At 45.0% G+C, this 21,883-nt stretch overlaps 1 protein-coding gene across 2 annotated transcripts in view; it reads left to right on the top strand.

Annotated features, from left to right (window-relative positions):
- Positions 1-19,332, top strand: part of SDC3 (syndecan 3) — a 270,256-nt gene extending 250,924 nt beyond the window's left edge. For both annotated transcript variants that reach the window (XM_033956532.1, XM_033956531.1), the window contains one exon: positions 18,076-19,332. In XM_033956532.1, the coding sequence (XP_033812423.1) occupies positions 18,076-18,242 (167 nt within the window). In that variant the 3' untranslated portion in view covers positions 18,243-19,332. The remainder of the gene's footprint in view (positions 1-18,075) is intronic.
- The last annotated feature ends 2,551 nt before the right edge of the window (positions 19,333-21,883 follow it).

Raw genomic sequence — 21,883 nt, 5'->3', positions numbered from 1 at the left:
CCTGAGTTTGAGCGGATGTCCTCTTGTTATTCGAGGGTCCCCTGAGAAGAAAGATATCATCTTCCACCTCGACCCGTCCCGTGATGTACTTAAATGTCTCAATCATGTCTCCACTCTCCCTATGCTCCTCGAGAGTATAGAGCTGCAATTTGTCCAGTCTCTCTTCGTACGAGAGACCCTTTAGCCCCAGATTATAGTGAGTTGCAATAATCCATTTTAGATATAACAAGAGAATGAGTTAACACTGCAGATCGTTTCTAAGATGGGATGCGTTGTAAAGTAAGCACATTTTATATAACCAGAAATCAGGTGCTATTACGAATGTGGGAGCACAATATCTAAAGCTAATTTTCTGGGTAAATAGTACTGATTGGGGTCAGTACTGGTATGAATAGGGTTACCCTATTTTTTTTCCGGGAAACCCCAGACACATGACCCTGCCTCATTCCGCCTCCAGCCCCACCCTGTTTCACCCCAGCCCCGCCCAGTCCTACCTATAGCCCCGCCCAGTTTTGCCTCCAGCCCTGCCCCGTCTTGTCCCAAGCTCCGCCTCCCACAAAGCCTCCTCTCTCCTTCCAGACGAAGTCCAGTCACGTCTGGAGCATGTGCGGATGTGTGTGATGTTATCCGCGCATGCTCAGAGCCCCTCCAGATGCGGCCGGAGCTCGTTGGGACTTTCCAAAACCTGGATAAATGCCGGGTTTTGGAAAGTCCATCTGGGAGCCCATTAAGTCCTCTAAAAAAGGACATGTCCGGGGTTTTTTGGACATTTGGGAACCCTAGGTGTGAATATCTTTAGGGTGTAACCATAGATAGGCCCAGCCAGCACACCATGAACCAACAGGTCCCACCTGCTAAAGATATCCACCTTTTGCTGTCCCCAGTCAGAAAAGCATGGCACTCAGCATCAGCACTTGCAGTTACTTAAGCCACCACTAGGGGCATGCTCGTGACTCTCATGCATGCTCAGCTCTTATGCAAGAACTGAGCCTGCTTGCAGGGTTCATAGACAACCCCGCGAAAGACAAAGGCGCGCGCCGACAACTGAGCGCAAGATGGAGGCGCGCGCCGAAGAAAATTACAGTTTTTAGGGGCTCCGACGGGGGTTTTGTTGGGGAGCCCTCCCAGTTTACTTAATAGAGATCGCGCCGGCGTTGTGGGGGGTTTGGGGGGTTGTAACCCTCCACATTTTACTGTAAACTTAACTTTTTCCCTAAAAACAGGGATAAAGTGAAGTTTTCAGTAAAATGTGGGGGGTTACAACCCCCCACAACGCCCCCACAACGCGGCGCGATCTCTATTAAGTAAAGTGGGAGGTTCCCTCCCCACGCCCCCCCCCCCCCCGTCGGAGCCATAAAAACGGTAATTTTCTGTGGCGCGCGCCTCCGCGCTGCGCTCAATTGTCTGCGTGCGCCTTTGTCCCGGCGCGCTTTTGACCTGACACCGCTTGCAATGTCAACTTTGTTGGCTGAATACGCTGATGTTGACTGTCATACTTTTCTGATTGGGGGTGGCGGAATCGAGATGTTTTCAGGGGCAGGGCTTGGGGGATCCCCTCCAGCTAAGGTATTTTCATTTTTAAGTTTGGTAGGGGAGTAGGGAGAGAGAAGAGAAAATTGGGGCCTATCCATGCTACCTGAAAGCACCTCCAAAATTCTATTTTATTTTTTTTTTTTTTTACTGTATTATTGATCTCTGGTATCTGGAGAAGTGCTAACAGCCGCTTTATACCCTGGTATTCTGTGCCAGTATTGATTTATTTACATCATTTATAATACACATGATCTATGATTCTCGGCAAAGTACAAATTAACATAGATAATCAAACACAAAAGAGAAGCTTTAAAACGGACAGACTTATTCAAATAACTGAGCTCAGTCTATAAAACACCAGTAAATAAAATCACTACTTCATTTCAGATCAGCTCTAAAAAAGCTTGTTGGAATAAAATTGTTTTCAGGATGCAGATAGGTAAAGGGGTAGGGATTTGATGTACCACTTTTTCTGTGTGGTTTCAACCAAAGCAATTTACATATTTTTAGACAGGTGTATCTGGCGCAATGAAATGTTGAGTGACTTGCCCGGAGTCACAAAGAGCTGCAGTGGGAGTCAAACTCACAATCTCAGGGTGTTGAGACAGCCGCTCTAACCACTAGGCCACTCCTCCACTGATGCCGAGTATCCAGGTGTAAAAAATTTCCCAGTAACCATCATTTAAATAAACGCTGACCACTGTGTGTTGCATATTACCCTATATATTACTGTGATTAATTGTTTTGCTGGAATCTTCTTAAAAAGCCCCTATTTTCAGGTTAAATAAAACGTGTTCGCTTTACGGGGCCATCTTAGTGCCTCTGGTTCATTTTAACACTTTGGCTTTGGTTGCTCCCATTTTGCTTCCGTGTGCGTCTCTGTTGCCGAGACGTTTTTCTAAAGCTGCAGCTCTGAAGCTCGCGCACCATGGTGAGTAATTTACGATTCTTGCTTCATTTGGATTCAGAAGGAGCGCTCGGTCGGGAAGAATTCCCTGAATGACTAGATTACAGTAGCTGATGAGGTGTTCAATCAAGGTCCCTATCTCCTTTGTGGAGAAATGCTAATCGCAGAGGTGTGGCCAAATTTCAGCCCAGGACACTTTTTCAGAAAAAAAGATTTGTTTTCCTGTTGGCTCAGAACAGAACAGGACCTACTAGAACAGAAAATTAGATTCTAGGCTGCTGTTTGTTTAAATGGAATGTATAAATATGTGCATGCTAGTCAGACTACAAAGACGTTTCCCTCCATGAGCATACAGGGTCTCGGGCTGCATATAATCTCTAATTCTGTAAATGGTGCTTTGAGTTGCACATGCAAATTTGGGTGCATGCAACTTAGGCTCCCTTTCATTAACCAGCAACTGCGGGTTTTAGCGCAGGGAGCTGCGCTGAATGCCCCGTGCTGCTCCCGACGCTCAAAGAGTTCCTATGAGCGTCGGGAGCAGCGCGGGGCATTCAGTGCGGCTCACTGCTCTAAAAACTGCTATCGCAGTTTAATAAAAGAGGGCCTTAATTGGATAATGAGCTAATTAGTACTAATTGGCTTCAGGGTAAAGTAACATTATTCGCCGATGACGCCAAAATATGCAATACAGTAAGGGAAAATAATTTGCAGGATTGTATGACGCAGGACCTGCTTACGTTGGAGAGCTGGTCCTCAACATGGCAGCTGGGCTTCAACGCTAAGAAATGTAAGGTCATGCACCTCGGTAGCAGGAATCCGTGCAAAACTTACACCTTAAATGGAGAAACATTGGCTAGGACGACAGTAGAACGAGACTTGGGAGTGATCATCAGTGCAGACATGAAGGTTGCCAAACAGGTGGAGAAAGCATCATCCAAGGCAAGACAAATGATGGGATGTATCAATAGAAGTTTCGTAAGCAGGAAACCTGAGGTCATAATGCCACTGTACAGAGCCCTGGTGAGACCTCATCTGGAGTACTGTGTGCAGTTCTGGAGGCCACATTACCGCAAAGATGTGCTTAGAGTCGAGTCGGTTCAGCGGATGGCCACTAGGAATATCTCGGGGCTCAAGGGTCTCTCGTACGAAGAGAGACTGAACAAACTGCAGCTCTACACTCTGGAGGAACGCAGGGAGAGGGGAGACATGATTGAAACGTTTAAATACATCACGGGTCGTGTCGAGGTAGAAGATGACATCTTCCTACTCAGGGGACCCTCGGCCACAAGAGGGCATCCGCTCAAACTCAGAGGAGGGAAATTTAAGGGTGACACCAGGAAGTATTTCTTCACGGAAAGAGTGGTGGGTCACTGGAATAAGCTTCTGGAGCAGGTGGCCAAGGCCACCAGCGTGCTTGACTTTAAGAATAAATGGGACATCTACGTGGGATCCCTACAGAGGCCTAGTAAGGCACTCAGACTTGATGGGGTGAGTCAGTAGAGTGGGCAGACTTGGTGGGCTATAGCCCTTTTCTGCCGTCATCTTTCTATGTTTCTATGTTAAAATTTATATGCAGGGTCAGAAAGGGGGCACGTGCGGATCGGGGGCATTTCTCAAAGTTCCATGCATAATTATAGAATTAGGGGCATTTGTGGCTGACTTTAGGTGGGTGGGAGGTTGTGTACCCCATTTTTTTTGTTGGTCCAAAACGGTCATGCCCAAACTTGAGGCCCAGCGTTCGGATGTTCGTGCTATTCTATAAAAGGTGCCCAACTTTAGTCAACCAAAAAGAAGACAAATAATCCTTTGTGAATCGCCAGCAAGCAACACCACAGCGAAGGAGATGAAAACCAATAGTGTAAGCAAAGAGGAATGTATTGGGTAATTCAAAGAAGACTTGACACAGTTTGTATTTCGGTCCAATGGCTGGGGGGGGAAGAATGGGGCAGGGAGGCCCGAGATAAAACAAAAAAATCATTCAGCAACTTGGCGTCCTTGCTCGCTGGCCAGCTGTTTCTGATGTTGGGTAGCTTGTGCTGGTTTCTAGTTGTAGCCAGGGAACCGGATGTAGCTGTTCTTACATATACCGTGTTTCTCCGAAAATAAGACAGTGTCTTATATTAATTTTAGGCCCAAAAAAGGCACTAGGTCTTATTTTCCGGGTATGTACATGATAATCTCTCCCTTCTCTCCTTTACCCCAATTCTTCCTCTTTTCTTTCTCTCCCCCACATGTGCAGCATCTTTCCTCCCCTCCCTTGTGCAGCAGGACCCTTGAGTGAGCCACCCCTCCCCCCCCCCCGAGCACCAGCCACTCAGCCGACTCCCCATCCTTCCCTTCCTCCCATCTGAACCCCACCGCGAGCCCTACTTACCTCCTTAAGCAGCATCGGGCTTATTGAACTGAAAAAAAGATAGGACGGCTTTTTATGCGATCCAACTTATGCCGTTATCTTGTATGGTTAAATGCGGACTCTGCTCCAGGACTGCCTACAAATTAGCTGGATTTGGCTTAGATGCTAACTGCGGGTTTTCAGTGGAACAATTCAGTTAAGCGGTCAGCCTTGGACAAGCAATTTCAACCGCCTGAAGCTTCTCCTGGCCATTTAAATTGCTTTTTAACATTGGGCAGAGAGGCACGGATTCTCTAAACGGCGCCGCTGTCAGCGGCCACCTTAAAAGCAACCGCCGAACGCGTATCAGTCGCGGGATGGCGCTAGCTACGGAATCACGCCTTCGGCAAAGATAGGCACCGAAAATGCAGGCCAGGGCTCTTCAGGCCTACATTTCTGGTGCCTGCCTTTGATGTGAATCACTCGTCCGTAGGCACTTTAGGCTGCCTTATGCCACTTCCAGCGTTAGCTATGCCTGCTGTCACGCTAGGCAGTTTAAAGCACCCATGGAGGTGGATTCTGGCGCTTTGTAACTTAGAAACATCATTTGATAGGACTTAAATCCAGGACTTTAATCTGCATTATCCTATCTTATTATTTTACATTAAAGATTATGTGGCGTATTTTGTATTATAGATGTATGTTATTCAGTTTATTTTTGTTTTGTCTTTTCTATTTTTAAATAGAGCTCTTTTCGTTACCTTGATTGGATTACGTTGTTAACCGCTTTGATCCTATTTGGCAAAGTGAGCAGCATATAAAAATTTTTAATAAACTTAAACATTTATTAAATGGCTTTATTTTTTTTTTTTACTGAGCTTGGGCGCCCACTGGCACCTAAAAAAAAAAAAATGGCGCTGTTTAGAGAATCGGGCCCAGTGTCTCTTAAGAGATTTTCTTAGGCTGCTTATACTCTGCCTTTGTCGTATAACGTGACTTTAGTTGATTTATCAGAGTAATCTGATGTTTACCGGACTCACTCTTTATTGTGCCAGTAAATTCCCCAAGGGGTCCTTGGCTTTCTGTGATCTCGAGGGCTTGGGGGCGGGGGGGGGGGGGGGGGGCACCGCTGTTTTAGAAAGAACATCAACATCCAGACAAGCTTCCTTTTTTTTTTTTTTTCTAGTGGCTTAGAAGCCATTTGCAAGCTGAGCTGATATTTATTCATAAAGAGCTTAGATTATTGTCCAGGTCGATTCTAAGACCATCTGTTTAATTCAAGAGGCAGGGGAGAGCGGGAGCATTAGAAGTCTGGTGCTGGCTTGCTGCCAAGATATTGAGGGCAGCGGCCAAGGAAGAGCCAGAGAGAAGGCTGCGGCCCTGTCAACCTGTGCAAAACAGTTCTTGGTGCTGTTCTTTCCCTGGCTAAAAATGAGGGCTGCAAATTTATGTATTTCTTCTTTGAGATTTTCAGTGGGTGTTTGCTGAATTTATTGGTTAAGCCCCGCCCCCTTTTTTTTTTTTTTTTTTTACATATTGAGGCACTTAGGCCCTAATTCTCTAAAAGGCGCCTAGCTCCTGAGTGCTGTTGTCAATCATCCACTAGGCGCCGCTTATATAGAATCGCGTTAGCGGTGTCTAAGCATTCTTAGGCATTAAAAATCTTTGGTGCACTGCCAGTTAGGCCAGGCTTTTCTTGGCCTAAATGAGTGTGCCTAAGTGAATCCAAGCTGCAAAAACTGCCCCGATCATGCCTACTTGCCATTAGGTATCTCGGTGTAGATGCCTGCGTCAAAGCGGTAGGTGCCTACCGAGTTAGGCACCTAAGCCCAGATTCTCTAAACGGCACCGATATCAGCGCCCGCCTAAAAAAAAAAGCGACCACCAATCACGCCATCAATCATGCGACGGCGCCACAGAGATAATCGGGGGGGTCTGGGACAGATAGGCGCCGGAAATGTAGGCCAGGGTTTCCCAGGCCTACATTTTCGGTGCCTATCTATGCCGTGAATTGCGCCTACATAGGTGCTTTATGGTGCCTAATGCCAACTTCCGGTGTTAGCCATGCCCGTAGTGCCAAAAAAGTGCCTACATAGGTACGATTGCGACACCTTTTTTTAGGCGCCCATAGGAATGTAATGGGCATTTTAGTATTTAATGCATTCTAAATTGGTTAGCACGTGCAAAATCAGTTAGCGCGCACAACATTGGTTAGTGCTCCTTAAATCAATTCACCCCTTATGCTTCTGAAATGGATGGTACCACTGCACACAGCCCAGAGGCACAAGGAGCTGCGGTGGGAACTGAACCCAGTATTCATAGAAACATGACGGCAGATAAAGGCCAAATGGCCCATCCACAGCATCTACTATCTCCTCCTTTCCCTATAGGCTAAGGCTCTTTACACTTACATTGTGAGGTCACAGAGCTTTATGGTCATAGGCTAAGGCTATAACTCTTGCATTGTGAGGTCATAGAACTTTATGATTATAGAAGCATGATGGCAGATAAAGGCCAAATGGCCTATCCGGTCTGCCCATCCACATCATCTCCTCCTCTCCCTATAGGCTAAGGCTCTTTACACCTACATTGTGAGGTCACAGAGCTTTATGGTCATAGGCTAAGGCTACAGCTCTTGCATTGTGAGGTCATAGAACTTTATGATTATAGAAACATGATGGCAGATAAAGGACTGTCTTTTGCTGATGAAAGTAAATCCAAAGCATCTCAGTTCTTCTTCGTCCCCCGATTGTTCCAGGGGTCTCTAAAGCCCCAGCTCCAACACTGAAGGATGTTGCCTAATGACTATGGCCAACATAGTAACATAGTAGATGACGGCAGATAAAGACCCGAATGGTCCATCCAGTCTGCCCAACCTGATTCAATTTAAATTTTTTCTTCTTAGCTATTTCTGGGCAAGAATCCAAAGCTTTACCCGGTACTGTGCTTGGGTTCCAAATGCCGAAATCTCTGTTAAGACTTACTCCAGCCCATCTACACCCTCCCAGCCATTGAAGCCCTCCCCTGCCCATCCTCTTAGACTCTGGTAGCTTTTTTTTCCCGTGTATTAAGAATGCTATGATGATGATTTTTAGGCAGAAGGCTGGATTTTATAATTATATGCTATAAGTCACTCCTTTCCTTTGAGAAATTGCAATCATGTTAATGGAGGGTTATTGCCAGCTCACCATTGATTGCACAGTGGCTATGGAGACAATTGGCAACCAGTTCTCAATGTGCCGCCATGCTGGTTGGCAGCATCTTTTCAAGTTTTTTTACCACTGTTTGTGGCTGTAAAGTTCCATAAAGCCTCTACTGGACAGTAAAGAGCATATGCAGTGGTTGCCATGTATTATATTTAGGAAATATGATATCCTGGCTGTTCCATATAAATCTCATTAACGCATCAGTAGTTCAACAATGGCATGCTCTATGAATAGAGCAGGGGATTTTTTTTTTTTTTTTTGGTAATGTGTTTCAAAAATATGAAAAGCACTGTTAATTTTATAGATGGGCATCTGTCCATCCATCTGGCTATCACAGACGCTGTCCAGGCAGGTGGTGCTGCTCTAGTACAATTGATCTGTGGTTAGAAATACACCCAAGGTTTGTAATTATTCAGCATAAACAAAGCCTTCCAGAACATCTCTCTCACTCACTGCCCCAGAAACATGCTTTAATAAACCCCTAGGTGTTTTGGTCGTTGTTGTGTTTTTGTTGTTAAGAGAATAATGGAGAGTGGGGCTTTTTAGCTATTCCTCTGTAATGAAACTGAAAGAAAGTTGTATGAATATGATTTGAGCATGTAAAAAGAATAGGCACATATTATTTCAGACAGCGGGACAATGCAGAGGGGCTAGTGTGGGAGAGTGTGGCGCAGTACTTAAAGCTACAGCCTCAGTACCCACGCTGCTCCTTGTGACCTTGGGCAAGTCACTTAATCCCCTCCATTGCCTTTAGATAGATTGTGAGCCCACCAGGACAGATGGGGGAAAAATGCTTGAGTGACTGAATAAATTAATGTAAACTGTTCTCAGTTCTCCTGCAAGAATGGTATAGAAAAAAAAAATAAATAATATGTGTATGTGCGAATGGAGGTGTGTGGAAGGTGAGGCACAAAAGTAGGCCAATGGAAGTTGGCCAAAGTTAGGCACCAGGTTGATCCATGCTAAATGTGAATTCTATAGATGCAGTTCTGCATGAAACTGTCTTTAAAGAATACTAGCTTGGGGGGGTGGGAGTGGGGATTCATCAAGGTGCGGTGAAGGTTCACCCTTTACCGTATCTTGATACCCTGTGGGATTCAGCAACCTGCAGTGACCTAGTACTGCAGGTTTGCTGAATCCCATCTTAAAGGAATAATGCTACTTGCCAGCCAATCACTTCTGGCCACTCTGGCACTGACCTCAAAATGGCACCCCTAGTGGCAGTCTCGCATTATTACCATTGGGGATCATATTTTTCCCCTGGACACCAGCGCCCCCTCCCCCTCCTGGGACCACCAATGAGTTGATAGGTAGCCACTATGAGGGTTGATTTGGCCGGGGGCTGTATATGTTGGGTTGGACTGGGGGGGGAGGGGTAACTCATCGCTGTAACCCAGGAACATCAGTCTATGGTTTTGCATGACCCAATGCTCCTGGATGTTAAATTAACCCCAGCATGGTTTTTGGGCTCTAACAAGACCTGCAGTATATCACTGCAAGTTGTGATCGTGAAATTGCTTTTGCATATTTTGCATCTCATTACTTCATAACGCACTGCAACTTAAATATCATCATGCTATTTTTTTTGGAACAGCAGCGTTAGAGCTATTTAAGTCAGAGAAAGGGCCAATTACCGTGACTTAAAGCCCTAACACTGTTTGATTAATTCCCCCCTTAGTATGCAATTGTTAGCCTAACTTTGGGTGTGAACACTTATGGTAGCCAAGGGCTACTGTAAATTCTCATGCCCAACTAGTGTCAGGCACAGAAATGCAAGTACTTTATAACTGCTTGCCTAAATCCTGGGATTATCCCTGACCTGACCACACAATATGGGTCTCATTTCAAGACAATGAAAGTTACGAGAATCTCAGTAACCCAAACAGGCAGCATGTATTCTTTCATGAATTAAGCCTGTGTATCCTGGATTCCACTTTTTGCGACGTTTCATTGCAGTTGGTGAATCTCGACGTCGCTAACACTTTGCTGCTACTCTACAAAAATTTTTTTGTGACTTTTTTTGTTATCCTTTTTTACCATGGACCCCTGACGAAGGTTTGTCCGAAACACGGACCGTGTCGGGTCCCTTGATTGGTAAAAGGGTTTACATATATTTATTTTGTCACAATAAATTTTGCCTATGTCTTGTACAGATCTGCAGTTTTGTTTTGTTTGCTTCCAGTTTCTTTCACCATTCCTGAAAAACTTCTCTCCAAAAATGTCTATATTCAGTTATCACAGCAAAACTAACAAAATTTAAGAATGATCAAACTTATCTTACTAGAGCATGCTCCCATAATGTGATCTGCTTAATATCCCCGATTTTTCAAAATAGTGATTTGAGAATTGCTTTTTCATGCCAAAGAAACTTGAAAGATATTTTGCGTCCTCTGCATACGACTAAACAAAAAAGGAAAACTACAGAGATGATGTACATGATTCAGGAACTTTATTGAAGACGCAAAACTATTGTTTTCCACAATGTGATTCTCAATGTTAGAAACTGAGACCTGACACGGTCCGTGTTTCGATGAAACTTCTTTCCCAAGATGTCTATATGTATTTCTACTATTTTGGCTTTATCTTTCCTACTGGAAGTCTGTTCTAGGGAATCTACCGAAAAAAACTCTGTGGAGTGACGATGTTCCTAAATGGACTTTATTTGAAAGTGTCAGAGTTCCAAAGGTACACAGAAATCATCCACATAAAATAATTCCATCCACATAAAAATAAATCATCCGCATAAGAGCCTTAAAGGACCTGGTCCGCTAGGGATACAGGACCCAACACGGTCTGCGTTTCGACAAAAAGTCTTCTTCAGGGGTCCCTGGGGGTCCTATAAAGGTGAATACGTGGGAAACAATTGTGTGGTGAGCCGGAAGTGAGACAAGGCTTTTATGTGGATGAAATTATTTTATGTGGATGATTTCAGTGTACCTTTGGAACTTTGACACTTTCAAATAAAGTCCATTTAGGAACATCGTCACTCCACAGAGTTTTTTTTTGGTTTTCTCTGGATTTTCTTTGTGGATATTTTGGGGTCAATTCCTTTTGTTTTTTTGCTAGGGAATCTACCACCCTCTCAGTGAAAAAAAAGTATTTTCTCTTTCTTTTAAATCTTCAATCTTGAGCTTGAATTTTGCGTTTTACGGAACATGCCTTTTTTTTTTCACTTTTAATATTGACAGTAGCCGTGTTAGTTTATTCAGTCTCTGTTACAGTGCTGGCCTTGCACCACTTTGGATTGAAATGCGAATCATTTTCACGCTGGCTCGGTTTTTTCCTATCTTGCCTAGGTTGTCATTAGCTAAGCAGAATCCGTGGGGCATTCCTCGGGACAAGTAATTTAGGAGACAGGAACATATTTCAGTCTGAATAGAAACTTGCTAAACATTTTGCATTTAATTTTTAATAGAACAGGGGAGCAACACTGGTGGAAAAAAAAAAATCAGTGGATGCAAAGAAATCTGAGAACGGTGATAATTCATCAGAATAATAGATGGAGTTTGTCTGGCTCCTTTTTGCCCAGGGACTTCTCAATAATATCAGCTGCGAATATGAATGTGAAATGAGACGTCTCGGAGGAGGACATTATGGCACTTTTTCAGCACAGGGATGCTGTATTAGCTTCTGAAACAGTGAGGTGGATCATTCATATTATTAATGACTTTACTTAGGACTGACATACGGTGTTGAAACACTGCTTTTCTATTTTTTTTCCACCAAAGCTTTTTGACTTCTTCACATTTAGCCTGAAAACTGTGCACCTGGGTTAGAAATTTGCTTCCGTGGAATATTAAATATGTAACACAGTATCTCTCAAACTGTGTGCCACAAAAGATTCCATAAGAACATAAGAAATGCCTTCTCCGGATCAGACCTAGGTCCATCTAGTCCGGCGATCCGCACACGCGGAGGCCCATTTAGGTACTCCTTTATGGAGACCCGGATTTCCCTTATCCCTCAATACGATTAGCAAGAAGGTGTGCATCCAACTTGCGTTTGAAACCCAGAACAGTAGTCTCCATCACAAGCTCCTCCGGGAGAGTATTCCAAGTGCCCACCACTCGTTGTACGAAACAGAACTTCCCGACGTTAGTCCCTGAACCTGCTGCCGCTCAGTTTCAGGCTATGACCTCTTGTCCGTGTCACATCTGAAAATGTTAGTAATGAGGGTTCCTGATCTATTTTGTCAAATCCTTTTAATATTTTAAAAGTCTCTATCATATCCCCTCGCAGTCTTCTCTTCTCGAGGGTGAACAGTCCCAGTTTCTCGAGGCGTTCTCTGTAGCTCAAATTCTCCATACCCTTGACTAGTTTCGTGGCTCGCCTCTGCACCCTCTCCAGCAGAGTTATATCCTTCTTAAGGTATGGAGACCAGCGTTGGACGCAGTATTCCAAGTGCGGTCTGACCATTGCTCTATAAAGTGGCATTATAACTTCTTCCGATCTACTCGTGATCCCCTTCTTAATCATGCCCAACATCCTGTTTGCTTTTTTCGCCGCCGCCTTTTAAGGGTTCTATCAATCACTACCCCCAGATCCTTTTCTTGTTCGCATTTGGTTAATGTCACCCCCAGCATCCTATATTCATGTTCTTTGTTTCTAGAATTTTAATTTATTTTAAAAAAATTACCTTCATAAGTATACACCAGAACAGATGACATGTACATCACGGACGCAAGAGTCTGTCAATGTTATGAGCGCCTGTGTGCGTAAGGATAAAACCGCCCAGACAAGCATCATTCTTTGATGTGATTGGTCCTCGAAAACTAAGGGAAGTAATTTTGTCTTTATTTTTTAGGCAGTAATTATCCTAACTTCGAGCAACAAAGCAATCAAGACTTTGTTATCATTTGGATCTTCTTGTCTTTGTGAACTTGGATTTTCAGCTCTGACAGAAATTAAATTTAAAAAAAGAGAAGGACTGCAGATGGTGGATGATGAAATGCGCGTTTGCTTGTCGATTATCGAGCCGCGTTTTGAGTTCATTTGCACTTAAAAACAAAAAAATTCCATTGCATTGATTAGCAAATCTATTTTAGCTACTTTAGTTTCAGAATTGTTACAATTACACATATGTAGCTTAAAGAACTTTCAAATTTTTGGTTGATTTTGCAATTTTATAATTTCAATTATAATGTGCCGCAAAACACATTTGCTCCGTTTTAGTGTGCCAGAGCTAAAAAAGTTTGACGCACACCGATATAACATAAGATTATAAGCATTGATATACTGGTACAGTGCAAAGGTCCATCAAACCCTGAATCTTGTTTCCAACAGTGGGCAATCCAAGTTACAAGTACCTGGTAACATCCCAAAGTATAAAACAGGTTTTGCATTGCTTATTCAAAGAATAAGCAGTGGATTTTTCCACATCCATCTTAATAATGGCTTGAGGACATTTTTTGTAGGAACTTGTCCAATTTTATTAAACCTTGCTAAGCTAACTCCTTTTAGTACATTCTCTGGCAGTGAATTCCAGGGTTTATTTAGATGTGAGGTGAAGAAATAGTTTCTCCTATTACTTTTAAATTTACTACTTAGCTTCGTTTTGTGTCCAACTAGTTCTTGTATTTTTGGAAAGAGTAAAGAAGCGATTCTCATCGACCTGTTCTACTCCATTCAATATTTTATAGACCTCTACCATATTCCCTCTCAGTCATCTGTGCAAAGAATGGCCACCCGGATGGTCTCGGGACTCGAGGATCTACCATACGAAGAACGGCTTGACAAATTACAGCTATACTCGCTCGAGGAGCGCAGAGAGAGGGGGGACATGATCGAGACGTTCAAGTATCTTACGGGCCGCATCGAGGCGGAGGAAGATATCTTCTTTTTCAAGGGTCCCACGACAACAAGAGGGCATCCGTTGAAAATCAGGGGCGGGAAACTACGAGGTGACACCAGGAAATTCTTTTTCACTGAAAGAGTGGTTGATCGCTGGAATAGTCTTCCACTACAGGTGATTGAGGCCAGCAGCAGCGTGCCTGATTTTAAGGCCAAATGGGATCGGCACATGGGATCTATTCACAGGGCAAAGGTAGGGGAGGGACATTAAGGTGGGCAGACTGGATGGGCCGTGGGCCCTTATCTGCCGTCTATTTCTATGTTTCTATGAAGGGGCCTGAAAAGGTTTTCTAGCCCAGAGCTTTCACTGGTGACCCCCCCCCCCCAATGCCCGCCATGTTGTCAGGATATCAACAATGAACATTGGGTCTCCAATGTATGCAAATTATAGCTCATACATATATTTTGAAAACCAAACGGTGAAAGTTCAGGATACGCTCAACCAGTACCACCATCTCAGATCTGACTTGTTCCTAAAAGCCATAAGTGAGGCTTTCCTACTCCATAGATAGCATAGTTGGCTATTCTCATCGTTAGATCTAATCGCTATAAGGATACAGTGGTATTATAATTTTGCTGATTGTTTGAAGAATTTCACAGGATATCTTATCTCTCTAAATAGGAGGAGGCGGAAACTGCCCTATAAAAGTGTCATGTTTAATCTGAGCTTAGCGCGCAGGAAAGTCCCGTGTTAGAACACATTAAGGCCAGATTTCAGGGCGCTTTAGAGCGGGTGGAGGTTTCGGCAGGGGAAGAGAATGAGTTCTAATAATCCCCTTCTCCCCAATGGTTTCCCTAAAGCCTGTAACCTGAGGGGTGTGCTAAATTTCAGAAAATAAATAGCATCTACACCTCCCCTCCCTCCCATTCCTAGATGTTCTTTCATCCATTACAAAGGCTGAAGCTTTCATTTCCATCATGGCATAAAGCCACAAGTCCCTCTCCCTGTTTTTTGGGTTTTTAGTTTTTTTTTACAGAGTCCATGTGCTTCAATATGAGGTGGGAGCAGCCAAACAGCTAAGATTACGAGGAATTGTGAAGAAAGGAAAGGAGACATTAGTTTTATTCATTCTAGCTGCTGGCCAAGTCATTGAAAACAGGAATTTGTCAGTAGAAGTGTTGTAATATGTCAGAAAAACACCCACAGCCACTGAATTTCCAGCACAGCTTGCAGGAGTTACAGTTAGCAGGAAGAATATTGATTGTGGGCCCTACGGCAGGACAGCAACCAAAGACTAATTAGTCTGCTGGCAAACCATCTGACGTGGCCATTTTTCCTGAGCTGTGGCAGGATTATTAAATGCCGTAAAAGATTGCATTCATACTGCAACCTGTCCGGCATGGATTAAGATGGGAAGAGATTGGATAGAATTTGTTCACAGTGTGTTAAACGCAGGTTGCCCTCAGGGGGACCGGAGAAAACTGGATTTCAGTTGGGGAGGGGAGGGGGGTAGTATAATTCTTTTCATTGGAATGCTGAAAAGGATGAGGTTAGCACACGAGCTTTCAAGGCCTCACGTATCCCGTCCTTTCTTTGGTCCCTGAGCTCCAAGGGAATGTTTTAAAGCTGCTTATTAGAAGGTATGAGATGGCCATGGACTCTCCGAGGTCAATGAAAGATTTCCGCCCCATGCTTTCAGTTGCTAGATGGTTCCATATCTGCGGAGAGAAGAACGTTGGATCCCCAATACCGTTTAAGCTTCTTCCTGGAAATACTGAGACTTTTCATTCTAAACAATCTGAATTTACGCCAGCCTTTGACGGGCATAAGTGCTCGCGAGGAAAGTTGGGTGCGAGAAGCGTGACAAGCTACCATTCTGTAAAGGGCGTTCTGCACAGAGCACCCTTATTGGAATACTTACCGTATTTTCACTCATATACCGCGCACCCGTGTAAAACGCGCACACGGGTATAGCGCGCGGGGAACAGAAATTTATGTAATAAAATTTTAATATAGCGCGCACACGCGTATACCGCGCAGGCTAAAACCTCCTCCCGCCTACTCCGAACCGGCATCCTCCCCCCCGCTCGCGTCACCCCCCCCTCCCCCGCGATCCTACATCCCCCCAACACCGCAAAGACAACTCTTACCCGATTGGGCACCGGCCTTCTGGTCTCGCTCAAATTTTTTTTTTCATTCTGATCCGGCATTCCCCCTGCGAACCGGCATCCTCCCCCCCCTCCCCCGCGATCCTACATCCCCCCCAGCACCACAAAGACAACTCTTACCCGATTGGGCACCGGCACCAGCACCAATGCACAGGATGTGCCAGAAGGCTTTGAGCATGCGCAAATGCTCAAAGCCTAGTTCAGCCCGGCACAGGAAGAAGGAGGATCTCTCTCGCACCGCCCAGCCCAGCCCAGCCCAACCCAACGAGGGAGGATCTTCGGGCACTGGCACTGGCACATCCTGTGCATTGGTGCCGGTGCCCAATCGGGTAAGAGTTGTCTTTGCGGTGCTGGGGGGGGATGTAGTATCGCGGGGGAGGGGGGGGATGACGCGAGCGGGGGAGGGGGAGGATGCCGGTTCGCAGGGGGAATGCTGGATCAGAATGAAAAAAAAAAATTTGTACAACGCGCTCACACGTATAACGCGCATGGTTATGCACGGTTTGTAAAATCACGTATAACGCACGCGTTATATGCATAAAAATACGGTAGTCATTTCGGCTCAGACTCTATAAACGGTACTTGAAGTTAGGATCCAAGATTGGAGCACCTAGCCAATATAGGTGCATAAGATGTGATCTTCTCGTTTTCATGTTGTGAACGGGCAGTGTAACTGCAGTGGTTAACTTTATGGTGAGGTAGAAGAGCGAGGTGGGATGGTCTTTATATGTTCATCTCTTTCAAGTAGTAGAAAACCAAAGAGGAAGTCAGTGGAGCAGATCGGGTCAGCCAGTTGGTCCCTTTTCTGCGTGGCAATTCTTATGTTCTTAATTGGACTCGCCCCGGTCTGGCTCTCAGTAGCCACAAACTGGTCCGACTTTCAAGGTTTGCACAAGGAATGAGATCCGTTTGCCTATACCGTCTCCATTGTAGGCAAATCTACCTCATGCCTACTCATTTGCTCACGTTGAAAAACCCAAGCAAAGGGTAAGAGCAATTTTCAGAAGCCATATATCAAGTGAATACCAATTTTTCCAGTTAATAGGGCTGTCTGAAAATACCCCACTCTTAACCCAACTAAAAGTATACAATGGGTTCCATGATGGCTGGGCTAGGAGGAGGTGACATCAAGGGTGTGTTTTTTTGTTTTTTTCTGACAGAAAAAGCAGGTGTGAATCTTTTGGCACTTGGAACCAACTGCAATCTATGAAAAGAGAGTAATTGTAAACTTTACACCAATGCTTACAGTGGTTCGTAGACAACCCCGCGAAAGACAAAGGTGCGCGCCGACAACTGAGCGCAAGACGGAGGCGCGCGCCGAAGAGAATTACAGTTTTTAGGGGCTCCGACAGGGGGTTTTGTTGGGGAGCCCCCCCCCCAGTTTACTTAATAGTGATGGTGCCGGCGTTATGGGGGGTTTGGGGGGTTGTAACCAGTGTTCCCTCTAAGCTGCGCTGGCGTGCGCTGGCGCACAAAATATTGCCTCGCAGCGCACAATGTCACGTCACAGCGCACGGCGTACGGAGATGGCAGGCCGCGGCGAGAGGAGAATCGGGCGAGTTGGTGCTGGCGCCCGATATTTTTAGCGCCCGGGGAAAAAATTTTGCTCACACCACCCGCCCGCTTAGAGGGAGCACTGGTTGTAACCCTCCACATTTTACTGTAAATTTAACTTTTTCCCTAAAAACAGGGAAAAAGTGAAGTTTTCAGTAAAATGTGGGGGGTTACAGCCCCCCAAACCCCCCCCACAATGCCCCCACAACACGGCTCGATCTCTATTAAGTAAAGTGGGGGGTTCCCCCCCACGCCCCCCGTTGGAGCCCTAAAAACAGTAATTTTGAGCGGCGCGCGCCTCCGCGCTGCCCTCAATTGTCTGCGCGCGCCTTTGTCCCGGCGCGCTTTTGACCTGACACCAGTCGGGGGCACTATTGCTGACAGAGAGAAAAAAAAAAGACTTGAACTAAAATGTAACTATTTGTAATTTGTTGGACTAGTATTGAAATGAACAATAATGCTCAGTGGGATTTTTTCACCCCTTAACACCCATTGAATTTGCCCAAAATGTTCGCTTTGGTGGCTAATGTTGAGTTTGGCTGTTGATGCAATGTTTATTTTCTCTCTCTCTCTCTCTTCCACAGCTGTGATTGTCGGAGGCGTGGTGGGCGCCCTGTTCGCTGCCTTTCTGGTCATGCTGTTGATCTACCGGATGAAGAAGAAAGACGAGGGAAGCTACACGCTGGAGGAGCCGAAGCAAGCCAGCGTCACGTACCAAAAACCCGACAAACAGGAGGAGTTCTATGCATAGACCAGGGACTAGCCCCCCCCTGAGTGCCTCTTTCTTCCTCCCTCTTCACTCCCAATTTGGCTTTTCTTTTTGCCTTTATTTTTATTTCTGGTCAAACTAGGAGATTAAAAAAAATTTTTTTTAAAAATGTCTTAAGTTTAAAAAAACGAAACGGAGGAGATTAAAAAAAAAACATTATACGGACTGAAATTTTCTCCGCCGCGTTTCAGCGCAGAAAGTATTCACTGAGATTGCAGAGTTGAAGCGGAAACCAGCACCTACCGGGACAACGTTTCACGAGAGGGGCTTGGTAGGTGGCGCGGCAGCCTCAGTGATTGGGCTTACAGGCCTCCGTCCTTGTGGATTAATAGCAAAACACATTTCTGGCGCAGGGCTGGAGCTGCAGGCTCAGATAAACAGACTTGGATTCTAAAACAAAACAAAACAGGGATGGGGGAGGGAGTTGTGGGAACATCATGTGTCCCATGTTGCCTTGAAAAAGCACAATGAAACATGTCCAGCAGGTAGCAGAAGAAGAGGCTACTGACAGAGCTTCCGTATCAATGACCTCCCAGTCTTGGGACACACATTTGTGGCGGGGAGAAGGAAGGAAGGTCACTCTGTTGAGGTTTCATCCCCTCAGCTCTCACGTACCACACATATCACATGTACATTGCTTTTTTGGCAGAAATAACTGGTCTGGTTATTATGATGTTTTAATTCCAAGGGTCGCATTGCCTGGTGGAAATCCAATCACTATAGGAGCAGCTATGGTCTCTAGATTATATCAGTTAGGGAATCCTTCGGCAGTAAGCTTTGCGAGCCAACAGCAGCTATGAAAACTGGAACAAAAAGAAGTGGTTTAAAGATTAATTTGATTTTCCATTTTGTGAGCTGACTGCAATGTACTAGTTGACCAATTTACGTCCAGAGTACTGAATCATAGGAGCAAAATTTGCATATTATGTCCAGTAACCTGAGCAGGTACCATCAGAAAGTCACAGGGCCGACATCTACAACTAGCATGAATTTTTATTTTTCCCCGCAAAAGATAAACTTTAGTAACTGAATGGTTTAAAAAAAAAAAAAAAAACCCCAAGCAAACACCCAAGTGATCATCTTTTGGAAGTCAGTACAAATGAGGCTTTATTCTCTTCGGAGACCGTTGGGCATCCAAAGGAAGGGATGGCAACTTGTTTTTCTGTTTGAATGCCCACTTCCAAAATTGGGTGCAGTTGGGTTTTGCCAGTTTGTAGACAGAGGGGGGTAATGCTTTTATCTTGAATGCCTACTTCCAAAATTGGGTGCAGTTGGGTTTGTAGACGGAGGGGGGTAACGCTTTTATCTTGAATGCCTACTTCCAAAATTGGGTGCAGTTGGGTTTGTAGACGGAAGGGGGTAACGCTTTTATCTTGAATGCCTACTTCCAAAATTGGGTGCAGTTGGGTTTTGCCAGTTTGTAGACAGAGGGGGGTAATGCTTTTATCTTGAATGCCTACTTCCAAAATTGGGTGCAGTTGGGTTTGTAGACGGAAGGGGGTAACGCTTTTATCTTGAATGCCTACTTCCAAAATTGGATGTAGTTGGGTTTTGCCAGTTTGTAAATGGAGGGGGGTAACACTTTTATCTTGAATGCCTACTTCCAAAATTGGGTGTAGTTGGGTTTCGCCAATTTGTAGACGGAGGGGGTAACCCATATATCTTGAATGCCTACTTCCAAAATTGGGTGTAGTTGGGTTTCGCCAGTTTGTAGACGGAGGGGGTAACCCTTATATCTTGAATGCCTACTTCTAAAATTGGGTGCAGTTGGGTTTTGCCAGTTTGTAGATGGAGGGGGGTAACGCTTTCATCTTGTGGGGAAAAGAGTTTGCTAATTCTGACATGAGAGAGGATGCCTGAAGTTGCTGATGAAGGGGGCAAGAGAAATTTTCATCATCTACCCACCTCCATGCACCCCCCCCCCCACACACACACACTAAACTGACCCCTGAATATCACCTCCACTATAAGAAGAGAAGTAGAAAGGTACAGGAATTAATAGGAAGCAACTTAAGGCCCAATTCGATAAACAGTGCCTAAACTATAGGGGCGTAGAAACGCGGCGCTTAGTCCATGTCAATTTTAAGTTAGGCGCCGCTTATAGACTCTCACCTAGCGGTGCCTAAAGTGGACTAAAGCGCTAATAGGCATCTGAACTTTAGGTGCGCCCTATTTATGCCAGGGTTTCCTTGGCTTAAATACTGGCGTCTTAAGTTAGGCTCCTACTGAAGCCTAAGTCCAAACCGGGCGCCTATGTACAAAATATACCCATGATCTGCTGCTAACCATGCCTACTTTACTGTAGGCGCTTTGGCCTAGGTGCCTACCGAGTTAGGAGCCTACCAATTATTTTTAATTTAAGCCAATTATGAGGTGCTAATTGCTTGCTATCTGTGCCAATTAAGCTTTTTAAATAATTAAGTCAGGCGCCTCGATGGGCTAGGTGTGTCAATCTAGGCACCTAACTTTAGGCGTCTTTTATAGAATCTGCCAGTTAGTGTATAAATCACATACAAGGCAATTCTATAATGGGGGACCTGGTAGGAACCAGTGCAATAAAGGAACAAAGGCACCCACTTTCCTTTATAGAATACTAGTGTAACTGGTTGTGTACACCTAAATGTTAGGTGTGAGCACTTGCTCCAGCATTAGAGCTAGTAGAGGGAGTGTTCATGCCCTACGTCAGAGGTATGCATAAACTAAGCTAAACTAAACCTTAGGTTTGTATACCGTGCCATCTCCACAAGCGTAGAGCTCGGCACGGTTTACAGGGTTAGGTTGAAAAGGAGCTACAATGAAGGGTTATAGGAAAGGAGCTAGGAAGATAAAGAACCAAAGAGCGGGAGGTGTTAGATTTTTGAAAAGAGCCAAGTTTTCAGGTGTTTGCGGAAGGATTGGAGGGAGTTTGAAATTCTGAGCGGGGAGGCGAGGTTGTTCCAGAGTTCTGTGGTTCTAAAGGGGAGGGATAAGCTACATGTGTGCGAGTCCTGTCCAGGCTTCACCTATTTATATGCCCCCTTCTTACAAATATATACCATGGAAGTTAAATGAGTATTTGCAGAATAGCACTCAGCTAGAATTTTGGTATTTACTTGTATATATATATGCATGGATAGGATTGCCAGATTTCTTGTTTGAAAAATGAGGACATCTGGCCCGGCCCCATTCCAATCTGGCTCTGCCCCGCCCCCACACAAACCTCCCCGAGCTCGAAGGCCACATTTGGAAGCGACGAGGACGCAATGACATCACACACGTGTGCGTATGCTGTCATCACGGAGATGGCTACGCATGCGCAAAGGCTTCCAGACACGGCCTCCGTGCTCAGAACTTCCAAACCCTGGGCAAACTGCCTGGTTTTAGAGAAATCCTTCCGGGCACCCGGGCAGTCCTCTAAAAAGAGGACATGTCCGGGTTTTCTCAGACATCATGGTAACCCTATGCGTGGATGTGTATAAATACAACTGGAAGAGAGGGAGTCCAAAACACAGGAAACCAAGTCAAGCCAAAAAAGCACAAAGGGCCTCTAAGGAATGGGCTGGCATCCAAAGTTTATTGAAAGACCCAACACAGGCCATGTTCGGTGGAATGCCTGCATCAGGGGTTGTCAACATGAAAGTTAC

This window comes from Geotrypetes seraphini, chromosome 8 (genome assembly GCF_902459505.1).
Source record: "Geotrypetes seraphini chromosome 8, aGeoSer1.1, whole genome shotgun sequence".
Classification (NCBI taxonomy): Eukaryota; Metazoa; Chordata; class Amphibia; order Gymnophiona; family Dermophiidae; genus Geotrypetes; species Geotrypetes seraphini.
The sequence above is the reverse complement of the archived record's forward strand: the minus strand, read 5'-3'. Positions and strand labels throughout refer to the sequence as shown.